Raw genomic sequence first — 14,860 nt, 5'->3', positions numbered from 1 at the left:
ACTCGTTTATTTTTCTGAAAACAAACTTTTGTATTTCATTTTACATAGCTCTCTATAACCTCTCTGTATACCCGCATTCCCCCTGTGAGGGAAAGGACTATTGTTATTTTTGTGTTGTTTGGTTTTGCAGCTGACACTCTGGCCAAGTCATTCAAACCCATCTTACCTCCAGATTGAGGATGACCCCAATGCTGGTTTTCTAGCAAGTTTGTTGTTGTGACTAAACAAAATAATGATTGTAAGGCATTTTAGAGCAGGGCTGGTATGTGACAAAGTCAAATTAATTACTGTACTAAAGCAAGGTTCATATTCTGTGGCCCCTAGTGGCACTTTCCTAAGGTTTCTGTTGTGCTCAACACAGCCAGAATAATGTGGTGCGAAGAGAGCATGTGGCCGCAGTGTCCGGGTCTCAGAGGAATGGGAGGCTGCAGGAAGGGAAGCTCATGGGCTGGGGAAGTTCAGGGTAGGGGGTGGTGTGAGGGGAGCTAAGAAGAGCCAGATGTCAGCTTGGACTCTGTAACAGGTTAATGAAATGCCGACACCTAGAGGCCAGCATACCCTTCAAGATGCTATAAGACACAAAAGGGATTTGTCCTGACAGTACAGAGATCCCTTGTCTCTACTTGTGACAATGTTTTATGTCGCATAGATTTTTTTTTCACTCTTAGAGTTTAATTTCTATAGCTTTCTAGATAATCATGCACTACAAATTGTTGGCAGCTGTTTATTTTAATAAAGATATAACTTGCTGTTCAATTTGGGGCCTTAAATAGTCCTGACTTTACTTTGTATCCAGATTTCCCCCAGCCAACAGATGGAAAAGATGCCTTACAGAATCTGCTTTGATTTCTACAAATGGTGGAATAATTGTAAGATCCCTTGGCATAGCAGACAGCATCTGAGCTTCCAGGGCAGGGACAGTTGTCCAAGTCAACTGTAATAAGAAATGTTTCAGGTTCAATTTTATACTATAGTATTTGAAAGAAATGAGTAAATAGAAATACGCGGCAATGTCAGTGTTGCCATGGGAGATAACGTTCCATGATTAGGTTCCCCCCATTTTAAAAGAAGGACGTTCAAGTAGGCAAGATTTTTCAAGTGATTTTCAACTTATGAATTTTAAATAACAAAAAGGAGAAAAAGAAATGAAAGGCAGAATGCGGGGACCAAGGAGATCATTAAGGCTGCTTCGTTTGGGAAGTTTATAAATTGTTCCTGGCACTCAAATATAAGCTTAAGTTGCTTTTAAGTTGTAATTTATAAAACTGACCCAAATATTGTGTTATTTTGAAGTATCCAGCAAGACTATTTCCCCTATATTTTTGGGATATTCTTTCAAGGTTCTTACTGCAAACACTGAGTAGGCTTTTATCCCCCCAAAAGTTTGGGTTTGCACTGCAGGGATGACCCTGTCCAGGGGTTAGAAGCCGCCCCGGAACGGGCTAGGGAGGGGCCAGCGTAGAGCCCTTCGCCCCGCCCCCGCAACCCGCGCGAGTCCGGCCACGCCCACACCGTTACTAGGGACGCGTTGGTGCCGCGATGGATCAGGACGAGGGGCTGACGGCTGTGGAAAACATCGTCACACAGTTCAACACCTACGAAGACTTCCTGGACTCGCAGATCACCACAGTCGACCTGTACTACCTGGAGGTAAGCGGGGGTCCGCCTTACCGGCCGCGGCGGGGCTTAGTCGCCCCCTGGCGGCGACGACGCGCACCTCGGGTCGCTGGCTTCGAGAAGCTTCTTCACAGGCTGCAGGAAGGCCTGAAACCATTAGGGATGGTTTGCTGTGTGCACCTGAGGGCAGGATAGCAATGAGCACAGTGGGAGGGGTGGTCTGCAAGTCCGGTGCCCCGGTTTTCACAGGAGTACAAGAGGGCGACCTTCTATTCAGGACAGAGAGAACAAGCACCGTTCTGGGGAAATTAACGGTGGAAAAGTCTGGGAAGGATTTGAGTTTTGCCCACTCACCTCCTTCCTTCTGTGCATATGGTTGTTTAGCATATAGACAGCCCTCCTTTCATAATATGTGCCACAGTAGAAACATAATATTTTATAAAAATATTTATTTATTTGTTTGTTTATTATAAGTACACTGTAGCAGTCTTCAAACACACCAGAAGAGGGCATCAGATCCCATTACAGATGGTTGTGAGCCACCATGTGGTTGCTGGGATTTGAATTCAGGACCTCTGGAAGAACAGTCAGTGCTTTTAACCACTGAGCCATCTCTCCAGCCCAAAAATAATCTTAGATGAAGATAGTTTGTTCTTTTTAAAACTGTCTGTTAAAATAGTTGTAAGTGGTTTCTAACAAAACATGATTTCTAACAACAACAACAACAAACAACCAAGCTTTTACATTTATTAGACAGGTTAAAGTTCTATTTGTGTGTACGTACACATACATAAAAACTCAACAGGCAACTTGGAATCGGTTCTAAACTTGTATTCTGTGGGCCCAGGGCTTGAGCTCAAGTTTGGCAACAAGTACCTTTGCCATTAAGCCATCACTCCAGCTGTTAGCCATTATTTTAAACGCACAGAGGTTGCTTTAAATCCTTGCATGTAAGCCACTGAAATGAAGAAAAAATAATAATGCTGTCTGTCTGTGTTTACATACAAGCTTTGGGGCATTAAAAAGAATCCCACAAAAGGTGAAATGTAGGCAGTAAATCTCTTAATAGATAAAGTCATCTTTGTAGCCCAGGTGGGACATTGCCAAACTTAAGGCTAATAGTATTAGGACAGATTTTAATTTTTTTTTAAGATAGACTTTTCAGGTAAGAAACTAAAAATGTTAATGTTCGTGGGAGGTGAGAGAGAGAGAGAATGTTTCTAGACTTCCTCCCACCTCTGTGGCTGTCTGAGGTACTTTATAAACATTTTACAAGTACCCTGTCTCCCAGGTGTTTACTATCTGCTTCTCCATGTGGAGAATGCTCTACTATTAGGAAGCCTGCAGCTAGTTGCCATGATAATGTCTAGCAATAATTCTTGTCATTTATTAGGTGCTGCTGGTTTGTGCCAGTTTCAGCCAGCAGTATACACCTGGAGAGGTCGGGGGTGTGGGTGGGGGGGTTGTAAGGCAGTGGACGGAGGATGTATTTCCTCTCCTTGGCTGGCTGCCTCTCTTAGGTTTGGTCATCTTCTGTTGCATGAGTCCAGGCCCCATTCTGGGCTTTGGCAGTATCTGCTGCTCCAGGACTTTCTCCCTCCCTGTCTCCTGTGTGTGTACCGTGTTAGTAATGGCTTCTGACTCCTGTGGTCCAGGGTGTGCCCTCGTTCATTGCTGGTTTCCATAAGCTCTACCCGTGTCACTGTGTCGTTTTGTTTTCAGTCAGCTCCTTTTGAGTTTTCTGATGACTTGCTGTGGTGCAGCCTTAATCTCGGTGTCTCCATTTAACACTTCAGAGATGCATTAAACACCTAAGTTACGTATGTGTGTGATGATCACAATAGATGTTACAAGCAGCTGTTGAGGAAGAAGGGGAGGAAGGGAGAGAAGAGGCCGTCTCACTTCTCTGAGGAGCTAGAGGATGAGGAACATGGTTGGTGGAACGGAAGTAGTGGATCTCTCTCCTCTGTTCTGTGTTCACTAGATAACCACAGAACAACAGCGGCATGGCAGTAGCAGCAAGTAACATTATTTTTGCTGAGCTAGTTAACGTTTACTCTGTGGTTTAGTATTGAAAGAGTTGGGGTCAATCAACGGCCAGTAGGAAAATTCCACCACAAACCTCCCAGCACAAAGGCCCTTCCCTTCCAGAAAGGATAGAGCTAGTTTAGTTTCTGGAACAGCTACAAGCCAAACTGTCACACAAAGCCACCTGTGACTCCCAACCAATCACCCTTGGAAAGTCCCATATAGTACACTGACTATGAGTTGGTCTGAAGGTCGCTTTCCTCCACCCATAGTACATAGTATCCTGCCCAGTTACCATTGTTCTGCACCAGTTCTTTGAATTCTGCCCTTATCAAATGTATATAGTGCCCTGTTAGAATCTGCTAAGGGTCATCTCCCTCCTGAAGCAGGGTGACCTCAATGCATTGGAACAACAATAAAGTTCCTCTTGCTATTACCTTTGTGAGTCTCATTCAAGGGGTCCCGGAAGAGGTCAATTCGAACCTCACAATGTCATCTAATAAAACCAATTACTTTAGTAAGTGGAAAAATCATTGAAAAGCAAAACTGCTAAGCTATGGGTTTTAGATTCTGTTCCAATTATCTGTCCCTCTGACCAAACGCTGTTCCTCTCTGCAGTGACTGTCTGTGGACTACTAGAACAATAAAAGTCCCATTAGAATTGCTTTTCCCAGTTAAGGCATGAAGAGATATTAACATTATGTAAATCCAGCGGTGAATAAGTTATTTACAGATATAAATGATACAAAGTTTTACTCAGAATATTTTTTCCTAATACTTAGAATGTTTTGGGCTAAGGATATAGCTTAGTGGTAGTGCTTGCTGACTTGCTTAAGGCCCTAGGTTTAATCACCAGTACTGGCAAAACAAAACACACACACACACACACACACACATACACACACACACACACACCAGCTAATTTTGAAATCCCTTGACTAGCTCAATGGTTGGGTACTTTGCAGTATTCCTGTGGCTAGCACACACACTCCTTTGGTATTCTTGAATTCATATTTGCTAAATCCATATTTCATCTCTGTTACCACAGACCCAATCAGGGATGGCCCCTAGGGCCACTTGGCCTTTAAGTCTGTTTTCCTTGCTCCACCATCATGTATTCCTTCCTCTACCCCACCCTCCTCTTTCCTATGTCCCTTGCCTGCACAATCTAGAAGTCCTTCTCTGTCTCCCTGCCCAGCCATTGACTGGACAGCCATTCTTTATTACCAAATAAAGCCAGCTGGGAGTAAGGACCCTCATGTCTGGAAGTGCCGCTTTGGGAACAAAATTTTTAAGGAAGTGTGAGAACCAATTCCCAACATGTTATAACATTCCATTTCTCCTTTCTCTGAAAATCCCTTTCTCGACACCCCAAGTCCCTTAATGGCTACCTAACCTCTCCGATTATTTGGACTGAACTAACATATATAAGGATTAAAATCCAATATCTACATATAAAAGAAAATATAGAATTTGTTGGTTTTTTTTTTTTTTTTTGGTTTGAGTTTAGAGTCACACTCAGATTGTTTTTGAGCTCTACCCAATTTTTCTGCAAACTCATAATTTCTTTTTTAAACAACCAAATAATGAATAATAATTATTGTATTATGTAAATGTACCACAAATGAACATCTAGGCGCCTTCCTATTTCTGGCTGTTATGAGTAGAGGGAGGAGCAAATATCTCTGTAATAAGGTACAGAGTCTTTGGATTTATGGCCCAGGGTGGTGTAGCTGGGTCTTCTTGTAGATCTATGTAAACATTTTGCAGAACCTCCACATTCATTTATATAGCCATACCAGCTTCCATTCCCGCCTAAAATAGAGATGTGTCCCCTTTCCCCACATCTGTGCCAACACAAGCTCATATTTGTTTTATTGATCATGGCCGTTCTGACCGGGGTAAGATGAAATCCCAAAGTAGTCTTGATTCTGCAGTTTCTTGATTGCTAGGGATGCTGAGTGTAAAAAGTGTTTCCCAGCAATGTGTGTCTCATCTTTTGAGATCTTTGTTTCATTCTGTTTAGCTTTAAAAAAAATTTTTTGCTTTCATTTAATTAAAAAAAAATGATTTATATAAGTGCACTGTAGCTGTTTTCTGACACACCAGAAGAAGGCATCAGATCTCATTACAGATGGTTGTGAGCCACTATGTGGTTGCTGGGATTTGAACTCTGGAAGAGCAATCAGTGCTCTCAACCACTGAGCCACCTCTCTAGCCCATCTTTTGCTTTCTTGGTGTTCAGGTTTTTGAGTTATATATATATTCTAGATATTAGCACTTTAATGGGTGTGTGATTGGTAAAAACTATTTTTTATCCATTCTGTAGGCTGTCTCTTTGCTAAAATGGTGGTATCTTTTGTTGTATATTCATTTTTATCTTTATGAGGTTCTATTTATTAATTGCTGTTCTTAGTACTTGCGCTAACAGTGTTCTGTTCAGAAAGTCTTTTCCTGTGCAAGTGAGTTCAGCCTCATCCCTACTTCCTCTTCTGTTGGATTCAGGGTATGTGGCTGATCCATGTGGAGTTTTACACAGGATGGTAAACATGGATGTGTTTGCATTCTTCTACATGCAGCTCCAGTTTGAAGATATTACCTTTTTCCACTGTGTATTTTAGGCTTATTTTTGGAGAGCTGGTCAAAAATCAGGTTTGTAGGTGTGTGGAATTTTGTCTGGGTCTTTATTTCTATTAATTTTTAATTCTATAACTCTATTCAATTGATCAAGGTCTCTTAATAATATGCTATTTTAATCACTGCAATACAACCTGAGTCTAGGACGATGAAACCGGCAGTTCTCTTATTCAGGATTCATTTTAAACTATTAATGTTTTTTTTGTGTGTCTGTGTGTGTGTCTTTTCCATGTGACGTTGTATACATGTTTTTCCACTTTTATAAGAAATTGTGAAAAAAAAGAAAAAAAAAAAAAAAAAAAAAAAAAAAGAAATTGTGTTGGAATCTTGATGGGAATTACACTGCATATGTAGAACACTTTTTTTTTTGGTAGGAATCTCCAAATTCACAATATTAAATCTACTTACCCATAATCATGGAAGATATTTCTATTTTCTTGTGTCTTCTTCAGTTTCATTCTTCAATGTCTTAACATTTTTATTATACAAGTCTTTTACTTGCTTGGTTAGAGATATCCCAAGATAATCATTCCTAGACTCTAGAGAAACGCTCTGTCGCCCCCCCCCCCCAGTTCATTTGTCATCTATATATCAGAATGTTACTGCTTTTTATGTGTTAATTATGTATTCTACTATATTCTTCAAAGTATCAGCTGTAGAAGTTTTCTCGTGGAGTCTTTGGTGTTTGGTGGGATATCCATAAATGTTTGCCAAATCATTTGACTCATGAAATTTGACTCAATGAAAAAACACAAGCCTGTCTCTGTTTTTGTCTGGATGGCCTGTGTATTGGTGAGAGTGAGGTACTTAAGTCACCCACTATATCTGTGTGCAGCTTGATAGGTACTTTTATCTATAGAACTGCATTTTTATGTGTAGGAAGCTGTTGGCGCCAATAGATGGCGCCAGCTTCCCGCCCATTGTTCAGCCTACAAAAACCTTTCCCCTCGTGTTGCTTGGCAACCACATAAGTCACAGCGCAATCTTGGGGCACGTGAATGAGCTACTGGAGGATGCACCAATCAGGTAGCAACACAAGTCTCTTAGGCATATATATAGCAGTGCATTTCTCCCCCACGTGGAGAGGGAGATAGTGGAGAGATTGTGGGAGACCCCACGTGGAGGGATGGCAGGGAGATCGCACATGGGGAGAGACCCCGTGAGAGAGAGATGAGAGAGAGAGACTCGGCAAGCACGTGGAAGATCGCCTGTCCAGGGAGATCCCACCAGGCAAGCACCTAGAGAGTCCCCTGCTCAGAGAGAAGTTTCCTGCTCAGGAAGTCCCCTGCTCAGAGTGCTGTACAATAAAGGTTGTCCGCAGAAGAATCTTGTTGTTGTTACACGCCTGTTTCGGCCGGCGGACGTGGGCGCGCGACATTTATGAATTTGGGGTCCCATGTGTTTAGTACATTGAATTGCAACATCCCCTTCAATTTTCCTTTAATGAGTGTTCGGTATCCCTTCCCTATCTCTTCTGATTAGTTTTGAGTTTGAATATTTAAATTGCTACACCTGCCATTGGTTTTGTTGACTTAGAATATTTTTTTTAATCCCTTTTTATCCCAAGATGATATCTGTCCATGATGGTGAGATGTTTTTTAGATGTAACAGAAGATGGACAAATTAAAGCTGAATCTTTCCTGCAAACTTCCTTCCTGTTGGCTACTTTTAGTAATTCTATAAGGTGCTATGTAGCATCGTGTGTGTGTGTGTGTGTGTGTGTGTGTGTGTGTGTGTGTGTGTGTGTGTAGGGGGGTGTCATCAGTGGGATTTCCTGCAGTGACGTCTGAATGCTGCAATACCACAAGGTGTGCATGATGGTCATGGGAGGGGCCAATGACTTTCTCAGGCTAAACAGGAGAAATCTCATGTCAGTTACTGTGAGCTGTAAGGACGTCAGAGGTCACAAGAGAACCTACTTCTATGGCGCTAGCTGCTAATGGCATCAAATTACTTTCTAAGTACTTTTCACCAGTAAGTTAGTGTGCTGCTCTCAACATTGGCCAGAGAAGGTACTTCTTCCGTAGAAGCCAGTACTACGACTCCTACCTGCTCAGCGTGCTAGGAATAAGTGACTGTTGAGTGCTCAGTCCTAAGAGGGAGATCTTGTGAATACTCCTAAGGCTCAGGAAGTTGTGGGATAGAGAGCAAAAGACATGTGGGGCGAGATGTGGGCAGTTACTGCCTCTGGGTGCGACATGGCTGCTAGACTCATAAACTCACTGTAGTTATGACTACTTGCACACTATCAAACCAGCCAGAGTGGTCAGTATTCTAGAGAAAGCTCTAAAGGGATTCAGAGTTATGGAAAGACAAAAGGAGAATGTAGGTAGGAGGAAGACATATTGTGGGGTATCCAGGAGAAGTAAGAAGGGTAGTGAGAGATGGTTATGACCAACATATACATAATATGAAACTAAATAATTAAAGAACAAATTAATCAAATTAAAGCATTAATATTCCAAAAGTAAAAACACCCCACACAATTATGATCCTTGTAGATACAGAAAAAGCATTGAAGAAATTCTATACTTACCTTATTAATTTAATAGACTACTTTAAATGCTTATAGAATATTTAACTCTCCGAGTTTGGTTAGTATTCAAGTAGGCAACCCAATGACTGTACCTGCTATTCGCAGACTGGCAAACACAAGGCAGTGCTGTGATATAAAGAAAATGCCCTACATATTTAGAAGGAGCCAGAATATGATTATGGTTAAAATGCCATAAAATTGGCTGAAACTTTATAAGAACAAAAAAAAAGTTTAAAAAGCAAATAAAGATTGAGCTAAAAACAATTCGTTCACTAGCAATAAGCAGTGTGATCTCAACAGAAGACATTAAACACACAGAAATGGATAGAGTCCAGAACTCCTGGAGTTTGCATTGTCAAGCACCCTCATGTGCACGACAGCAGAGCTAGCAAGGCTGAAGGGAAATATTTGAAAAGATAATAGTTCCTGTGAGCCAGAAGAGGGCACCAGACCCATTGTAAGCAGTTGTCCCATATGGTTGCTGGGACTTGAACTCAGAACCTCCTCACCACTAAGCCATCTCTCTAGCCCAAGACACTAGTTTTATGAAAACTATAAATGTAAAACATCAAGAACTTCAACAAACTCTAAGCTTAATAAACACAAGAGAAAACCACAGAAAGGAATGGCTTCACAAATTTACTAGCGAGTAATGAAGGCAAGTCTCAAGTGCAGCCAAGACAAGATGACAGAGCACAGTCAAACAGAGACAATAGTGACTGGATTATTTCAGAACCAGAGCACACCTTCACACAACAGAATGGCGTTTTGAAGGTGCTGAATGGTCCAGAAGCAAAGGGAACCCACATCATACTCATTGGTACTCTTCATGGATGGCAACAAACTGAAGACACAGTGAACTATGTACAGAACCTGCACTCATGAAGTTATGGAATATATATAATTGCTAATATACAGGGAACTATGTATATATAGTACTTGAACTTATAGAGTTATGGACTATATATATATATATATATATATATATATATATATAGATGTATAATTGCTATTTTTTACTGTATTGTATATTTCATGGAAAGGCACCCAAGATATGGTATTAAATTTAAAGGATTGTTCATGAGAAGCTTTGCTCATATACCTACCAAGAATATGATTGGAAGTCTATGCTTCTGAGTGTTGCTCCAAGTTCATCTGGGATTTTCCATCTGGGCAATGTGTTTGTCCAATGTCTTGAAGTTTTCTTCAGCAATCATATTACATTTGTGAGGAAGAAAGCCATAAGGAATCTAGGAGCAGCTGTTACATTGTGAAGTTTGTGGCCACACCACCTTTCTCTTGATCTGGATAGCACATTTCTGAATCCTGAACCATAGAAAAGAGAAATTATATATAATATAAAATCACCTTTGAATTGTCATTTTGATTTTTTTCTTTTGGCATTTTTTTGGAATTTTTTGGATAATCACTTTATAGTTGGATGATATTCTTTTAGATAGTGGAGATAGGAAAACAGTTAAGTCTTAACCTTAGTCACTAATGAGATTGAAGGGTAGGGAAAAGTCATGGCTCAATTTTATAGCTAAGATTCCATTTTATCACCATTTTTCTCCCCGGTTATGGACCCCTGGGATATCTTGGACCTGGGCTTTATTTGGTTGAATAGTTCTGCCCTTTAGTGGTGTGTTCCAGAGGTACTAGAATCCTGCTATGTGAGGCAACTGTGGTAGCTTTTGTTTGATTCCAAGAGCTTTTACAAATGTGTTCAATATATATATGCATTATATGTGCTATATATATATATATATATATATATATATATATGTTAATATGCATTGCCAATTCCAGAACTACCCAAATGGATTTGTGTAACCAAGTTAAGACACAAAGGCATGCAAAATTTAGAGAGCAAAGTAAATACAAAAAAAAAATAATCAAAGGTCCATATGTAATTAATTGATCATAAGAAATGTATATTGTCTTAGAGGAGTCTTCCTGTCTTGATGAATAGATTCCTATCTACAAATTCATTTTAGAAGATTATTTAAGGTGATTTATACTTAAATTAGTTTTGAAAGCAGACCTCAAATCTGTCTTGCTCTTTCTATTAAAGATTAATTCCACTAGGTGGAGGCATTTGCTCAGTTTTGTGGTTCAGGGTCACTAAACACAGCAAAAGGGGAGCCTGTTGAGTAGAACATCTGAATCAAGCCTCAGGGCTCCTATGCCTGGGGTTCTGTACTGCCACGGCCTGGTGGTGCATGTTTAACAGGGAGAGTTCAGGGAGTTTGCAGTTTAACAGGGAGAGTGTCAAAGTTACTTGGTGGGCAGAACAGATGCATAGTCTAGCATTTTTCATCTATTTATGTAATAGTCCTCCATTCATTACTGGTTAAATATATGTGGTTTTCATTGTATTTTGAATGTATTCCATGTTGTTAAAGTGATTATTGTTGATAAATATTTTATTTAATAGTTTGTATTAGTAACATAATGTAAAAACAATACCTCTTTAAGCCAGAGGGAAATAAGCACACACACACACACACACACACACACACACACACACACATATACTCTCTCACACACACATACACACACATACAGTATGCTGTACACATAACAATGTTTATGATACAAATTTTAAAGTAACTATATGGCAGGGAATTTGCTTCGGTCAGCTCAGGGCATCTTGTGGCTCTTATTTTGGGTGTCTCCTTTTCTGTTCTGATTGGCACCATCGTTATTGAAGAACAGTATCTTCTCAGTTAAGTAGGGAATTCATCTGCTCCTCTTTAGTTCCATTTGATGTTGTACTGTTCTGGGTCATCAGCTAATTGACTTAAGCCAGTCTGAAGCACTAGGCGGTCTGAAAGCACCCTTCTCTTTGTGTGCAGTTGATTGCCAATGCCTTTCCTGTATGCTCACCAGTGTCTCTAATTATCTTTCTTTAAAGATACACTGTAAATTGTCTACGGCTGTTTGCATAAATTATTTTAAAAACAACAACAGATCTTTGCTCTCTGATCCCTTGAAGAAAATTTGGTGGTTGATGTTTCTCATCTTATATCTGTGGTTAAAAAAGGATGAAATGTGTCTAATTGTACTGTCAGGAGGTAGTTTTGCATATGTAATAGCCCTTGTCTTCTTTAAAAGAAGAACACTTAGTGTAAACAATTGTTTTGTATTCGTTGAAAACAATTCACCCACACATCTGCTGATTGGTTTCTCCCTTAGGATGAAAGTCTGGCTCGCCAGTTGGTGGAGCTAGGCTACCGAGGGACAGGAGAAATCGTGAAAAGGGAAGATTTCGATGCCAGAAAGGCAGCGATCGATATTGCCAGACAGGCTGAAAGAACACAGAAGAAGTAAGTGTCCATGTTCCACATCCAGATGTTATAGTCTAATGTGTCTGGATAAACACACCCTGTCTTGACTAGGGTAGCCTGGGAGTCCCACTTGGAGCCCTAAGGCTTGAGATTCCCTAACCTTGAAGCTGCCATCTAGAAGCAAGGGACTGTCGTATGCTTGCAGCAGCGCTGTGTGGGAGGAGTTGGGTCTGCTAGTTTAAGAAATGCATATTCTAAAATATGGTCATTATGTCAATAAAGTCACGTTATAAAGTAACTTAACTGGTACCAGTTTTATACATTTACACACGAAAAGTATGTGACATTTGCCTTGGAAGTCTTTGTCCTTTTGAGGCATATAAACCTTGGCATTGCTTACGTTCTTGAACGTTTCAAACATTAATTCATGTAAAGACAATAGCTGTCACTGGCTTTTGTTAATATGACTGCTACGAGGTAATATAAAGTACACATTGAATAAAATGTATTAAGATGGGCAATTAGGAACCGGGGAGATAGTTCATTTGGTAAAGTGCTTCAGAACCCATATGAACAACTTGTGATGTGCTATAAGCTTGTAATACCAGCGTTGGGCCAATGGAGACAGGCCAGATTCCTGAGATTTACTGGATTATCCTAATCCTTGAGTCCTAAACCCATGAGAGACCCCACGTCACAGAACCAGATGTAAGCAACTGAGGAACAACATGTGAAGTCTCTGGCATCTACATGCATATGTCTGTATGTGCGTGTGCATCTGTACACACTGGAGCACACACTTCTACATATAAACATGCACATACACATGAAGATAGGTATATATATAGGGAAGGCATCCTTCTCCTTGGTTGAACTGCATCAAACTGGTAAGACAGTTTTAAAGGGGTTGATAAAACAGCTGTCTATTTAATTTTAAAATGTCCTCAAATTTTAAGTATTGGAGATGATAACTACTTAGAAAACACTGAATTATTCTTAGATAAGATCTTTTAAAGATACCTACTCATTATCAGCAGACATTTCCCATATTCTCACAAATAACTGATTGGACCAGGAAGTGAATGGGTTCTGAAAAGTATAGCTTTAGATGACCATTTGAGTGGTTCTTGTATTTCCGAAGCACAGGATCTATATTTTAACATATGGATATTCAGCAGCATGTGCTTTCTCCGCTGTCCATAATGCATAACCTCAAGAGGCACAATACTAGAAGTATTCATAATTTCTGCCACCTGTGTGACAGGACTGGAATCTGCTACTGCTTAGGCTGAATGCTTGTCTGGAGCAGGCTCTAAGGCTGAAACCCAGTCAGTCAGATTGTAGCTTGTGATTTTCTGGATTACAGTCCCCATTTCTTTGTCATTTGTCATCAGGAATGGGTTTTTGCTTCAACAGGCAGTCCTTTCCCTTTCTTCTCTTCCTCCAGGAATAGTGGCTCTACTTTTAAATCTTCCCACTCTCTCCCGTGAGAGCTTGACTGATCTGGTAAGGAAAGTTGTCTCCTTTAGTGACTCCTGTGGTCTAGGCCCAGCTAGATGACCCTGGCTATCGATAGCAGGCCTAGCTAGATGATGGAGGATTATCATCAGGTTTCGGAGTCTAACTGTCATCACATATGTAAGGTTCGTTTTGGTCTGCAAGGTAACAAATTCTTAGCAATAGTGGATGGTCATCCTTGAAGGAAAACTACCCATTACAGGAAATTAATACAACCTTCAATAACTTACAGTTGGCCACTTAAGCCTCTAGTCTTATAATTTGTGATTATGCAAATTTTATATGTACGGTTGTGTATGTCTTATGTAAGACATCAGAGAGATGGACAGAGAGAATTTATTTACATGTATATGTCCTTTTGTAAGATATGTGAAATACTTCATATTGAGAAGTGTTGGTCATGTTTAAAGTTTAGATTTTGTCCATGTCACATGTCCATTTTGTGTTTGATGACCAAAGTGGATTTTTTTTGATGTGGCAGTCTCTTTAACTGTCCGGAGCTGGAAGTCATCAGGCTTCTCCTGTGCCAGTCTGGGAAGGGGAGGCCAGTCCCCACCCAGAGCTTCTAGGAAAGGAAGGTCCTTTCATCTGTGACCTCCTCTGGTTGTCTTTGTTATGGATGTGTCCCATATGTTGCCTCCTGTCCCACATGCAAAATCTACTTTAGTGTTGTTGACAGAACAGCCAGCAGAGGGCGGTGGAGAGCCAAGAGTATTTTGCTTATGATAACTTGGAAGAAGGCTCGAGGATCTGGCCTAAGAATTAGAAATGAGGTATAACGTGCTCTCTTCTGTACCCTGCAAATGAGATGCTCCAAAACTGTCACAGTTCTCCTGGTTTAGCAGCCATTTGTAGCTGTGTTGGAGTTTATAATCATTTATACTAATTATTCTTAGGAAAAGAGGAGCCGGAGAGAGAGAAGTTAAATCAAATGGGAAGGGTATTTTTTGTGAGGGGAGTCACAGAAGAAGGAAACATTTGAAAAAGAATTCTGAATGTTTAATCATGTGCAAATATCCATAGATAGACATGAGCATTAGGCACTGTGCCAGGTCCTGGGACTACAGTGGAGCCCAAGGCTTGGTTACTGCTCTCGAGGAGTTTGAAGGCTAGGTGAATAAAATTAAATCATTGGTTGGAATGGAAAATGGAAAACAGCTTGGCCATTTTTCAAAAAAAATTTAAAGAGATTCTTACCATATGGCCCAGCAATTTTGCTCCTAAGATTATCCCC

The 14,860-nt window shown here is 40.4% G+C and overlaps 1 protein-coding gene across 3 annotated transcripts in view; it reads left to right on the top strand.

Annotated features, from left to right (window-relative positions):
* Window positions 1-1,539: 1,539 nt before the first annotated feature.
* CFAP299 (cilia and flagella associated protein 299) overlaps window positions 1,540-14,860 on the top strand; it is a gene marked incomplete at both ends in the record, with an annotated part of 432,657 nt that continues 419,336 nt past the window's right edge. For all 3 annotated transcript variants that reach the window (XM_080925067.1, XM_080925066.1, XM_080925065.1), the window contains 2 exons: window positions 1,540-1,650; window positions 12,017-12,147. In XM_080925067.1, coding sequence (XP_080781193.1) covers window positions 1,540-1,650; window positions 12,017-12,147 — 242 coding nt within the window. The remainder of the gene's footprint in view (window positions 1,651-12,016; window positions 12,148-14,860) is intronic.

Source organism: Micromys minutus, assembly GCF_963924665.1.
Source record: "Micromys minutus genome assembly, chromosome: 11".
Taxonomy (NCBI): domain Eukaryota; kingdom Metazoa; phylum Chordata; class Mammalia; order Rodentia; family Muridae; genus Micromys; species Micromys minutus.
Note: the sequence above shows the minus strand (reverse complement) of the source record. Positions and strands in the feature narration are given on the sequence as shown.